The 13,670-nt window shown below is 43.0% G+C and overlaps 1 protein-coding gene across 1 annotated transcript in view; it reads left to right on the top strand.

The window, feature by feature from the left end:
- DDX54 (DEAD-box helicase 54) overlaps positions 1 to 13,670 on the top strand; it is a 117,033-nt gene that overhangs the window by 32,956 nt on the left and 70,407 nt on the right. The window contains exon 2 of the mRNA XM_069214555.1: positions 12,323 to 12,449. Within this exon, the coding sequence (XP_069070656.1) occupies positions 12,323 to 12,449 (127 nt within the window). The remainder of the gene's footprint in view (positions 1 to 12,322; positions 12,450 to 13,670) is intronic.

Below are 13,670 nucleotides of genomic sequence, written 5' to 3' on the forward strand. Positions count from 1 at the left end.
AATGCAAGGGAACAAACAGGATTGCCCGAGACTTTCCATGCGGAGAGTGTCAGTGTATTGTCTAGAACGAGAGGGTGAGGACGTTCTAAGGGGTCTAGCAGGAGAGACGGAAAGGAAGGAATCAATATAGGGAAATCTATTGACAGCTCTAAGAGGGTTGGAAACCAAGCTTGAGATTGCCAGAAGGGGGCTATGAGCACTAGGGAAGCTTGTTGGCGTCTGACTTGAGCCAATACTCTGCTGATCATGAGGAAAGGAGGAAAGGCGTAATTGAGGGAAAGCGACCAGTTCTGTAAAAAGGCATCGGAAGCTAACGCCAGAGGGTCTGGACGCCAACTATAAAATTGGGGAAGTTGAGACGGGACGCGAAAAGATCGATTATTAGGGGACCCCAAATCTTCTGAAGGTTCTGAAAAATGGAAGGGTGAAGTTTCCAATCGCTTGAATCCCGAAGATGTCGAGACCGACAATCTGCCACTGTATTGAGAGATCCGGAAGATACTCTGCATGAACCGAAATGTGGTTTAAAAGGCAGTATCCCCAAAAGGCCTTGGCCAGTTCCGCCAATGGTTTGGATTTTGTGCCTCCAAGATGATTGATATATATCGAACCGCCGAAATGTTGTCCATTCTGAGAAGAATGGCACAACGGACTTTGTTTTTTGCAAGGCTTTTGATCGCAAAGGAACCGGCAAGCATCTCTAAACAGTTGATAAGCATTTTGGACTCCTCTGACGACCATGTGCCTCCAGTCGAGATTGGTCCACACCGGCCCCCCCAACCGGTTCGGCTTGCATCTGATTCTAATACTAGATCTGGGGCTGATGCGAAGATAGTTCTTCCGTTCCAAGCATCTAAATGGTCTATCCACCATTGGAGTTCTGTGTGTGCGTCTATGTCCAAGGGAATGACGTCTGAATAAGAGAGGCCTCTCCGTAAATGCCGAATCTTCAATCTCTGAAGAGCTCTGTAGTGAAGGGGTCCGTGAAAAATGGCCTGAATTGATGAGGATAGGAGACCGACAATTCGTGGCAACGTTCTGAGAGATATCTGAGAACTGCGTAGAATTTGAAGAATCTCTGACTTTATGGTTTTTATCTTTGCAGAGGGAAGCATGAGAGTGGCTGAAATTGAGTTGATCTGAAAGCCTAAGAATTCTATAGTTTGAGAAGGTATGAGTATGGATTTTTCCCTGTTTATGATGAAACCTAGATCTTAGAAGGAAACACGTTATGGAGAGATGAGTTGAGAGAGACTAAGGGGACTGGCTCATTAATAAAATGTCGTCGAGGTAGATGATAAGTCTGATCCCTTGAGCTCTGAGAGAGGCTATTACGGGCTTCATGAGCTTGTTGAAGCACCAAGGAGCCGATGATATCCCGAAGGGAAGAGAGGTAAAATGAAAGTACTTATTTGCCCACTGGAATCGAGAAACTTTCTGAAATGAGGGTGGATTGGAACAACTAGATACGCATCCAGAAGGTCCAAACCGACCATCCAGTCCCTTTGGAGCAGAGTGTCTCTTAGGTGGAGGATGGTTTCCATTTTGAAATGATGATATACTACGAAATGATTGAAACCCTTGAGGTTTATTACAGGACGCATCTTTTTGTTCTTCTTCTGAACCAGAAAAATAGAGCTGGTGAAACCTGTTGGGTCGGGAAAGGTGGGGGAGATGGCTTGTTTTTGCAATAGAGACTGGACTTCGGCAGAGATCAGAAGAGTCATGTCTGAGGAAAAACGGGGAAGAGGAGGGGAGGAGGTGTGGACTGGGGTTATATAAAGCTCTATTGCGTAACCTTGAATAGGGTTGAGAACCCAGGGGTCTGCGTGATTTCCTGCCACTTTGTTAGGAAAAAACTGAAACGCCCACCCATGGGAATAAAAGGAGGTAAAGGACTTACTTGGTTGAGTGGACGACCTGGCGTTCCTGAAACCTCTGGAGCGGAAACCTCTGCCCCGTTGAGGCTAGAACTGTGGGCGATACTCCTGATAGGAGGCGTAATGGTATCCTCTGGAACCTTGGTTGGGGTAAGAGCGGCCGGCAAAGCAGTTCCTTCCTCTGCCGGCCCTTGCAAAAACCCGTTGAGAAAACATATTTTTCAGCGACTGCTGAGCTTTGTCCAAAGATGTAAATGTAGCTACGTATTTGCTTAAATCTTTTATGAAAGAGTCTCCAAATAGTGCACCTTCATTGTGGATATTGGGTTGGACAGATGCAAGGTTAACCAACTTTGGATCGAGTTTCAGGAGTAACCCTTTCCTTCTCTCGTGGGTGATAGCGGAATTTACATTACCCAGGAGGCAGAAGGTACGTTGGACCCATAGAGTGAGTTCTTCAGAATCAATAAATGAGCCGTCAATTCTGGCTGCCTCTGCAATGTCGAAAATTCGTGTTAAGGGCCCTAAAATATCTAGTAATTTATCTTGGCAGGAGGCCCACGCCTTATCCACTCCCTTGCGTGGATCCTTGCCCATTTTGGTAAAAAATGTCAGGAGGGGTTGGTCAATGGAGCGGGTGACCGAGAGTTGGTGGGCTAAGGAGGGACGGGGACACTCAGATTTCAATTTAGCTCTGGTTTGTTTGTCTAAGGGACAGAATATTTTGGCCGAAACATATTGTGCAACGTGGTCAGCGGGGACCCATTCCGTAGAATTAGGATGGAGGATATTTGAAGGGTCAAACATTGGGAAACCTTCAGGATCACGGAGGGAAATAGGGTTTTTTTGGGAAAGGGAGGTCAATTTAGATTTCTTAGGAAGAGGAGGGGAGACAGCAGCATCGTCCCCATCATCTGAAACACTGTAGAGAGAGTCCAGATCCGACACATCGTCGTCCGAGTCAGGGATGGATGAAACAATCAAAGGGGCAATAATATTTTTTGATTTGGATTTATGTTTCAAATTTGATTTCCCAATGTCCAGGTTTTTATACTCCTTGGAGGGAGCCTTTTGAGGAACCGCGTCCTATGCCACATGTGAGGTAGACTCACTTCTCTTTTGCGGCATTTTTCGTAATTTTGGGGGGATTTTTTGGGGAAGGGAGGCGCTGACTGCATTCCCCCGCAGCCTGGGCCAACATAGAACGAGAAAACCTATCAGAAAGAGAAAATTCCAAATTTTTGGACATTTTCTGTATGGAAGAATTTACAGCCTGTTGCACAGAAGATTTTATAAAGGCAGGGTGCTCCTGCCTAATGTCATCCACTTCTTGTAAGCTGGGGGATTTATCTGGATTCATAATTCAGGAGAAAGGGAAAACTGGCAGTTAAGGGGTTAATGGAAAAAAAAAAACAAGGCTTCAAAGAAGCAGCAGGTCCCGCCTTTGGGCGTCTCCGAGGGAAGGAGAGCCGGAAATCCCAGGCTTTGGCCGCAGGACGTGCTGTGGGAAGCTCCGAGGGAAATGAAAGAAAAATTCTGAATATTTATATTAAATAAACAAATACGGTGAGACTGCGGTGAAAAGGGCAGACTCGCAGCACTTCAGACGAGTCCTCGAGCGCTCCGGACCAACCGTCAATGAAGAGAAACTTCAAGCGGTTGGAAACGGAGCGCGCGAGGCGCCGCGCGCCACACTTATGCGGCAACTTGCCGACTAGGAGAAAAAAGAACGGTAAAAGCAAGCGCCGCGAGTAAACATTTCTTAAAAGGAAATTACATGAAACAATCACATATATCAAAGAAATAAAGACTAATATAAATATGCGTACGACAAGTGAAAAAGGGTACTTGACTGCGAGCAACAAGAAAAGAGGGCTGTTCACAGTCAAGTGATTTCATAATGCATATGTATGTGATATGATTGGTTGTTACTGTTTGAACTACGTTTTTATTCCCATTGGCTAGGGTTCCTGGCCTTCTGGGAATTGTAGTGTGTTTCTTGACTGCTGCTGTTTATTAAAGTAAGAAAAGAAACGCATAATAGGAGCCTCCGGTCTTGCCATAAAATTCAAATTCAGGATTACAAATTTGCCATGCCTCAATTAAGGGCCTAATGGAGATTGCCGGTTTAAATATTTGATGAGTTACTTCAGGTACAAAGTTAAACTTAGATTTTCTATCAAGAAAGGGTTTTTTTATGACATTAAAGTCGCCTCCCACAATGGTATTATGAGAAAAGTTAGAAATGTTGGTTTTCAAAATTGCCCAGCCTTAACAGGACAGTAAATGTGCAGAAAGGTAAAATAGCCTCTACTCAGTAATAACATCATCAAGTACTCATTGCCCATCTGTTTTGTGTTTCCTGGCAGAAAAACTTGTTTGTTTTATGACACTGTATAGTGACCACCCTTTTGCAACCGGTACCCAGAGAGAAAAATATTTTTCCAGCCCATTGTCTTTTGCACGTAGCAGATAAAGATTCATTTTCATCGAGGTGGGTTTCTTGTAAAAATACAATGATCGACATTAATTTGGAAAGATGTGAAAGTACCTTTTGCTCCTTACAGGCTTGCTCAGCCACAGATAATCCACAACATGACATTAACCGTAGAAAACAGACATGTTAAGTGTACAAACATCAGTTAGGGTGATCGGTAGGAACAATTAAAAAAGCACAAGAAAAACTATCATGAAGTCAACATGGTGGCAGGGCCAGAGAAACTGCGAGAATTTGAAGTAGGGTATACAGATCAAAACAAATGATTTAAAAAAAATGTAATGTTTTTTTTATTAAAAATATCTGTTGTAGTAGAAAAGTTTTTTGTTCATGTAGTATCTTAGTTTTACCGGGTCATCAAACCACTTCAAGACACCATCGTAAGCTATCTTAAAATAACAAAGATGCAAAATACTCTTTGCTCATCTGACAAAAGTTTGAATCGTGTTATGTCAGTTAGAACTGCCTTGCATCTTTTAGCTGGATTTTGTAATTAAGTGATACAGCAGTTGGTGGATGCAGCATTTTAAAGAAATAACTGTTCTCCAGAAAACTTACCTCGTTCTGAGAAGTCTCGCCATATTGATTACAGGTGCCTGTTTGATAAAAGCAGGTATAATCACTGCCTTAAAGCATTTATTCCTCCAGAGAGACACATTGAAGAGGGCATTCAATTTATGAGAGGCTTTTTAGAATTCAAAATGTCGGACTTCCCTAATATGATGATGGGTAAAGCACCTTGGCGTCTTTGGAGAAAAGTATACAGGTTTTTGCCTAGTCTCATAAAACTGTTTTTTTTAAATGTAGCATAGTGTACTGACTTGTGCAGTTTCTGTGCAGGCTAAATGACAGATGTCACTGTTATCCGGTTTGTGATTTTTTTTATATTTAAGCGTGATGTTTGTCTGAGGGAGGACCTCTCTTTCAGCAGTTGTACTTAAACTCTACAACCCTTTTGTGCCACAGGCATAATTAAACGAAGGTAGTGTGCATTAAGCAGCAGTTTGTTCTAAAACTATATAAAAGTTATTCCTGCAGCCGGCTAGCTGCGTCCGGTGTGCACGCCCACCACGTGTATAAAAAGTTAGAATAACATTGGTTGCAAGACAGAAATGTAGCAGAAAAGCTCAAATATCACGTTTTAAAGGTAAATTTTTAATAAGCTCTCCTGTCGACCTCCAAAGCTAATTCTGTGCACATGGAGTGTTTAAAGGAAGAAAGAAAAATAATTTCTTTGAATGCCAGCAACGCCTGCAGAGAAGGGATGAAATTCCTCCATTCATAACACTGAGAGACTCTGCTGCTCCTGTTTGAACAAACAAATGCTGTCGCGCGCACCACACCCTTGCACTACCCGAGCTGCAGCCAAGATCATCTCTGAATGAGACTCTAGCTTGATACTGTGGTACAGTGACTGATCCTAAAAAGTCACAACAGGCCAATCTGTACCTAAAATGTTATCACATATGTGATAACTTACAGCTTCTGCCCCAAGTAAGTTGCCTTCCAAAGATCATCAGCCTGGTGGTCGGCACGTGCCTGTGTGAACCTGGGAAATATTTGAAGCAAGACGTTCAAGATCAGCATACTTCCTACTCAGTGAATCATTCAGTCCATTTTGCAGCATTCTTGTACCCAGGTCACAGTACACTTGCCTCAAATGAGCTAAGAGCACTTAAATGGACTGGGCGCTTGTAAATCAAGCATTAGTGACATCTGAGGTCTTGCCTGTAAGAGCTATTGGCTTTGGCAGTGTTTTGTAGCCATGCTGTACAGCAGCGCAGATGCTTTGCAGTGTGACTAAAGCAAATTTATGAAAGCACTAAAGTTCTTATTTTTAGTGCTGGAGACATTATAGGCTTTACAGCATGGCTACAAATTACTGCCAAAGTCGGCAATGCCCATGCTGTAGCGCATGAACGAAAGGCAATGGCAGAGCCATTATTCACAAAGGCAAGACCTAATGGGTTTCCCATTGATTTTAGGTCTCAGCACAACACCCCTGTGATTCTGAGCAAATCAGTTAATCTCCCCATTTGATATTTGGCAAAAAACCCTATTACATAAAGAAAGCAATTGCATCCATGTCTTAGTGGGAATACACTTGGAAGCAGATAACATCTATTGTCACAATTAAAAGCAGATAACATCTGTTCTTAAAGGAGAAAATGTTTTTTTGAAATGTGTCATAGTAAACATAGTTACAAATGGCAGGAGATTCACCAAGGATGACATGGAAGAAGAAAAAATGAAAGTGTAGTACCTCAGTAACATGATCTGCAGAAGAACAACAATCAAGCTGAAGCAATCGATACATGGTCCATGCTCCAGCGGAAAGAAGAGGAAGTGAAGCAAGCGTATGCTGCACAATTAGAAGGCAACAAATAAGAATGGCAATGACATCAACAAATAGTAAGCAATGGGTGGGCTACAAGCACCTTGATGTCTACAATATCTCTTGCAGGAGAGATTTCATGCAATGCATGCAATGTCGCAGGTGAGACCTAAACAGCTTATCAGAGTTAACGGGCAAGTATATTTTTCAAGCCCTACTACTACCACGCTCCTAAAGAAGCCTCAGCAAATACATTCTTAGATTTCATATGGCCCACCTGTCCTTGAGACTTCAAATTAAATTCAGAATTTCCCTGCCTCGCCCATGGCACAAATCATAGTAGACATCATTTTGTTTGTTTCTTATGGAACAGCTTCCCACGCCTTCCTCACCAAGAACAGGGCGATTATGTTTCAAGGAATCTTGACAGCTCATCTTTTCTGACAGCAGATTTAATCTTTTAAAGACCTTAACCATGACTTTTAGGAACTAGCTCCTGGGGCCTTGCAACTAGCGACCATGGGTTTTCTCACCCATAATCAAACCATTCAGCCACGATTCTAACATCACTCTACTCTGGTCATAAGCAAACCACCAAGGTGATGCTGCAAGGCACCAGTGGAGTGCCTTCTTGAAACCCTCGAATCTTGTGCCTACCAAAAGTGAGGGTCAGGGAACGCAGCAAACAAGGAAGAGAGCAGCACAGACGGCAGTGGTAAAAGCACAAAAGGGAGAGAAAAGCGTACAAGAGTAAAAGCAACATGGAGCGCAGGGAGGAGATATTTGGCGGGGGAGAAGCACGAGGCAGCGTGCTGGAAAACATGCGATAAGATATATTAACACAATACATAAAATTATGTCCTTTGAGCAGCAGAAGAATACAAGTAAGCCAGTGAAAAGGATGGTAAAGAGGCTGTGCTTCAGGTTAGGGACAACCACAAAGTGGGACAAGGCAGGTTATCGAATAAGAAGGAAGCAAATGAGTGACATTAAACCAACCAATGCTAACCAATGCGTAGGCTCTAAGCCATGGGTACTCGCAAACATTTTCCCAGGGGCCAAAAAGTTTGGTCGGTGATGTGACCGAGGGCCGCATCAATGCCAGCGGAATGGCTGTCGGGCGAGGGGGTTGGGAGGACTGGTGGTTGAGTATTGGTAGGTGAAGCAAAGGGTATACATCTAGTGGCTGAAATGAGCAATATGAAACTAGAAAACCTGGGACTAATTTTAGCTTCCCCACTTTTCCAATTTGTGTGATCCTAGGCAATTGCTTAATTTTAGGTTCAGGGTCTGCACCGTACAAATCTGCTTCTGTTTTAGTTTTAATAAACTATAATGTTGTTCATGTCTCATAGGAGCCCAGGCCACTCAAAAAGTGCACATAACATCTGACTTGCTTGTTTAATTCACTATTGGGTATTTGTCAGGGTAGAAGTGAAAATTAATGTTTCTAAATTATTGTTTGAAAACTATCACATTTAAATTAATACTCCTCATTGTACTGATACAATAAATTATACTTAGGTGAAATGGACTGCGTGTTAATTTAATCCACTTTTTGAATTTTGAAGTAACTGTTCTATTTGTACACTTTTTCTGCAAGATGTCTTAAGAAATGAACTTGCTTCTAAAGTGAAGCTCAGGACTCCCTGGTTAATTCCTCTCCTTAACACCAGTTGACCTTGAAATAAAATATTGCCTCTATATTTACGATCGAGTGAAGAAGAACCCTGTACTCCTGTTGTCCCGGGGGCCGCATGTAAAGGTCACGTGGGCCGCATGCGGCCCCCGGGCCGTACTTTGAGTATCCATGCTCTAAGCCCACTGTAAGTTCTTGGTAACTCCAAAACAGGTCTTTCTATACCATACAGCTTGCGCTGTCTGGTGTCCAAGACCCAAAAAACAACTGCTGGGGGGGGGACAGGTGTAAAAAATGGAATGCTGAAGAGGCGGCAGTAGCCAGGATATGGGGGATTACCAGGTGGAGCAGGTGGGAATGGGAGTGCGCAGTCAATACCTCCCAAGCAATGGGGACAGGGGTGGGGGCAGCGGGAGAGCAACAGAGGAGCATAGCTGGGCTTAAAAAATGATTCACAGACAGGGAGGAGTGGGAGAAGCAATGGATGAGCGGTGGCAGGAGAAATGCGCATAGCGTGGAGACGTGGGGAAAGAAGAGGAAGAGAGCAGGAAAACGTACTACTGTGGAGTGCTTTAAATCAGTGGTTCCCAACCTGTGGTCGGGCACCCCTGGGGGTCCGCGAAGCCTCCTCTGGGGGTCCGCAACAGTTTAGAAAATTAAACAATATTAACAAATTAGGTCCTCAGTTTATAGTAATGACTTAGTGGGGGGGTCCCCGGACTCCAATAATGAGTCAGTGGGGGTCCCCGGGTTCCACTAATCATAAAGTGAGGGTCCACAGAGGTCAAAAGGTTGGGAACCACTGTTTTAAATAAAGTATTTCTCTGAATCTAAGCAGTGGAAGGATACACATTATTCAGTCAGAAGGATGGTGAAAACAGTTTGCTTCAGAGCTGGAGAAAACACAAGAAAAGCATGAAAATCTATCAAATAAAAAGGAAATAAAGGAGAGTGACAAGAAAGCTAATTAAAGATAAGCAGTGGAATGAGCAAAACTTCACAGTAAGTATTGGTACTGCTCACAGCAAAATGTCGACCACAGCTAAAAACTGTAGCGAAGATCAAAAAAGCATTATGAAAGTAAAGCATTGGCTCACCAGCCCCTGCACGTCAGTGCACTACTTTTTATGCAGATGTGCTTGTGATCATTTAAAATGGCACCACCCACATTGCAAGAGAGCCAGTGGTTGACATGGTATAACCTACTGCTGCATGCTGTAGTGTTAGGACGCAAAATGTGAATGACAGTTTCGCAGACTAATGGATGAAGATTCTTAACCCAAAAGCCCATTAATGTATCTAAATGTATTTCATTTTTTATTTATTATTTATGATTTGTTTTGATTTCATGAAACTGGAGAAAATGCTAAAGCAGACTCTATGCCAGATATAAAAAAATCCATCCTCCAGGCAAACCGCTGCTGACAAGGAACTTCCCTTCTCACTACAGTTGAATTGCAGAGAAATACTACAAATACTCCAGTACAACACGACTCTACAATTATACTGCTGGGAAAACCAGACAGGCTATACCTGAAGTGATCAGATTACATCCGTATCTAAAACACACTGAAATTCACATATTACTGTGAAATTCAACTATAACCCTGTGAATATACTGCTCAAGACCTCACACATAGGATAAGAAATCTCATCACTTGTGACATCACAAACGCTACCATTTTCATAGTGCTTAATCTGTTGAACTAAAGTTGCAGTGTGGGGGCTAACGTTTTGCTCAGGAGCCAGAGGTCTTCACTGTTAGAGGTAGGTGTGCCGAACAGCAAGACTTCTTTAATCCACCACCAGCTACGTTATCTCACTCCTGCAGGTTATTTTCTTCCTTGCTTTCTCCCTTTGTCATTTTTTCCATCATTCTTTTCCTCCTCCTTTCTGCCTTTTGTGTTTTTCTCTTTCTTGCTCCGGACCGAAGTGTGTTGAGAACAAATAAGTGCTGGTCTCCAAATATATGCCCTGGTAGGCCACACCTGGAAGCACATTCTAACATTTAGTACTACGTTTGCACCTTAAGGGCCAGATGTACCAAAAGGATTTTACCCATTCTTTGTCTATGGGAAAAAGCTTTCGTACTTATGGCCCTTAGTGACATAACTGAAGTTAGTGAATGATCAAGCATCCACTGGGCTCGACACTGTTGAGTCTTAAAAGATGCTGAGGCCACAGCCCACTTCTGCAGAGGCCACTGGGCTGTAGGAACGGGAACTGGTGCCTCGTGAGGGTCTTTTTTGTTAGCACCCCTATCCGTTCAGACATGTCTAGTTTGCTCTAGGGTGCAGGAAGGGGTCTTCGGAGAGGTGCTGCTCTAGAGAGCCTTATTCAACATAACTTTCAACCATGGCTAATGATCTCAGGGCAAATGGCTTGGCAGTCGCCCAGGCCCTACCATTAAGACCCCTACCCTCAAATCCCACTAGGCACGTTTTACAGCTGAACCTAGTGAAGTATTGGTGCAAGCAATACATTCAAGCCCTATACACTAGGCCCTTAAAGCTGCACACATTCTGTTTACATTAAGCGATACACAGTGCAGTCTGTGCCCACAGAATTACTTTTGGTCAGACCATGCACTGACTGCCTCAATCTACACAGACAAAATATGTGGTGTCCTAAGGAGTACATGGGGCAGAGGACAAGTTATGGCTCCGTTGCTCACCATAGTAAAGTCAATTCGTTTTGGGCTTTGTATTGTAACTATAACCGTGGACTATGAGGACTGGCTGCATTCATGGTGTGACCATCTTTATACATTTATATATTTTATATAAAACAGAATCTGCACTGTGGGTGCAAATTCCTAGTGCACCTGCCCTGCACCCAGAATCCAGACTATGCTTTGCCAAATGACAGCGGAAAAAAACAGATAACGTTATGACTTTTTTCAAAACCGAAAATTAAGATTGATAATCAGAAAACATACCCTTAAAAATCGGCCACTTGCCGTCAAGCCGCTCTGCAGAGCACAAGATGCTTTTGCACTTACCAAGCCAAGTGGGGTCCACCATCTTCGATCAGTGAATAAACAAAAGAGAGAGAAAATGCCTCGGGCATCACTACTCTGGCCTCTGTATGTATAATAATGCATGCAGGTGCAAACGTTATCCTACATGAGCACGCCAGTGCAGTGACGCCTGTGTCATTTTATTTGCGTTATTGCAGCTTTTCATAATTGTGTTGATGCTGCACTCACCAAGAAGTATTTTGCTTTCCGCCATGTTGTTCAACATCGACAAAAAGCATTAGCAAATCCATAGGTTATCAATGTGGAACCGATTGGCTTTGCTAGTGCGTGCGATTTTTTTTTTTTTTTTTAATGAAAGCTCTACAGCTGCATTCTGCTTCTGGGCCACTCTTGTTCTAAAAAAAAATATATATATATGTACTTCATAATTTTTTTAAAACCTTGTATTGCAAGCTAATGGCCGACATTGAGTCATCATGTTTTATTCTTTCAATTTAAAGTTTTATGCTTTCAATAATAATAAATTAAAAAAAATTAACGAATGCACTGGCTTGCAAAAGCCAGGCCTGTTAACTTAGCTAATGCTTGTTACACCTGTCGGGCAGCTGGTGTCTGGATTCACCTGCTCTGTTGGAGTACTGGTTTAGCTGCTGGGCAACTGTGGCATGCGCAGTGCCACTTAGTATTCTTTGGGGTTGTAACCCGATGTGAAGCTGAAGTCTGAATAAAGATTTGTGGGATATCTGCAGTCCTTTTTCAATATAATTGATTCCCATAGGGTGTTGCTCTGGAGTGTATTTCCAAGAAATGGTATAACTGGATTCATTTGCAGTACTTCTGATGCTCTCTCAAAGTATTTTGCCATGACTAGTGTACATAGTGCTGGACCAGAAGTTCCTTATACCCTCGTGCCTCTGTGACGCTTACAGCCATTGAACCCAATAGAGGTATATTAATAATTGGACTACTTTTTTTGCTTCCTTCCCTGCAGATGTCGGGCAAGAAACTTCCAGCATTCCCAGCCCCAGATTATACCTCTGACGTGGAGCCAGACCTCCAAGAGATGGTGCGGGCGCAGAACAAGAAGAAGAAAAAGTCTGGTGGCTTCCAGTCTATGGGTAGGTGTGGACATGGAGACCTCTTCTCCCTAGAAAGCAAATTGAGATTCTCCTTAGTAATAATACTTGATAAATCTCTTCATGAATGTTTCAGGAAATGTATCACATGACAGGAACAGGGTACCCACCTGTTAAATTTGCAAATCCCAGAATACCAGTGTAGTGTGTGTGTGTTCTGCATCTGAATTCTAAACACAGACAAATAACGTTATATGACTTGTGTACAAATTCTACTACACTCCATTGTGAAATTCTCCAAGTCACCCATTGCTACCTGAAATTTGTGGGAAGAGCCCAAAGTACACACTTCTGCAAAAACACATCCATTAATCTTGCTTTGAGCTGTCCTCTAGTTTCTTGATAGACTTTAGTCTTGATTAAAAGAGGGTTGTGGCTTAAGTAATATTAAAAATAAAATTGTGCATGAATACATTACTCACTTGGTAAATTGAAAAACAGACCAGAATAAACTGAACAAAATGCTCTTGTAGTTCTCAAATGTAACTAAAGCCCCTCTGTAAGCTGTGTGTAAGCAAAGCATTGCTCTACTCCTCGCACATTCCTGACATTAGGGGATGGATTTCCTTGTGTGTTTGTCACTTACCTTGTGGAGTAGTCCAGTGACCTTGTTTTGAGTTTGGTATCCCAGATGTTTCTAGTTGAAGTTCTGGTGCTGATAATTCCTTCCTTGCAAAAGTCTGCAGTATTTCTGGAGCTGGTAGCAACATTACCAGCTGTTCGCCTGCTTTCCCAGTAATGTATCCCAGGTACCTTCTTTTGCCCTTCTAAACATTACCTGACTTCTTCTGGGAGACTGTGCCTGCTGTTTACTTCCCTTTCCCCTTTGAGTGAATCTTAATGTAATCATATTGTAGGAATCCAGTGTTTGAAGAGTTATGAGGTAACAAATGACAACACATGGGCTTCTATCGCTGCCTGAAAGCTTTTGCGTTGAAACTTGATGTTTCACACTTTAAAAACTGTAAAAACTTTGCACTTGTATAGTGCACTACTCACCCGTTAGGGTCTCAAGGCGCTGTACGCATACCGCTGTGGAACCCCTCCTGGCTTTTCCCTGTGAGGCGTCCACTCCTGGACAGCCCCAGGGTGAAGCCAGGCATCCAAGCGCTGTGAGGGCCGTTGTGGAGATTAAGCAAGCGCCCAGAGTTACAGAGTGGGACCCATTAATTAGATTAGGCACCGAGGCGAGAATTATCTGGT

This window comes from Pleurodeles waltl, chromosome 11, assembly GCF_031143425.1.
Source record: "Pleurodeles waltl isolate 20211129_DDA chromosome 11, aPleWal1.hap1.20221129, whole genome shotgun sequence".
Taxonomy (NCBI): domain Eukaryota; kingdom Metazoa; phylum Chordata; class Amphibia; order Caudata; family Salamandridae; genus Pleurodeles; species Pleurodeles waltl.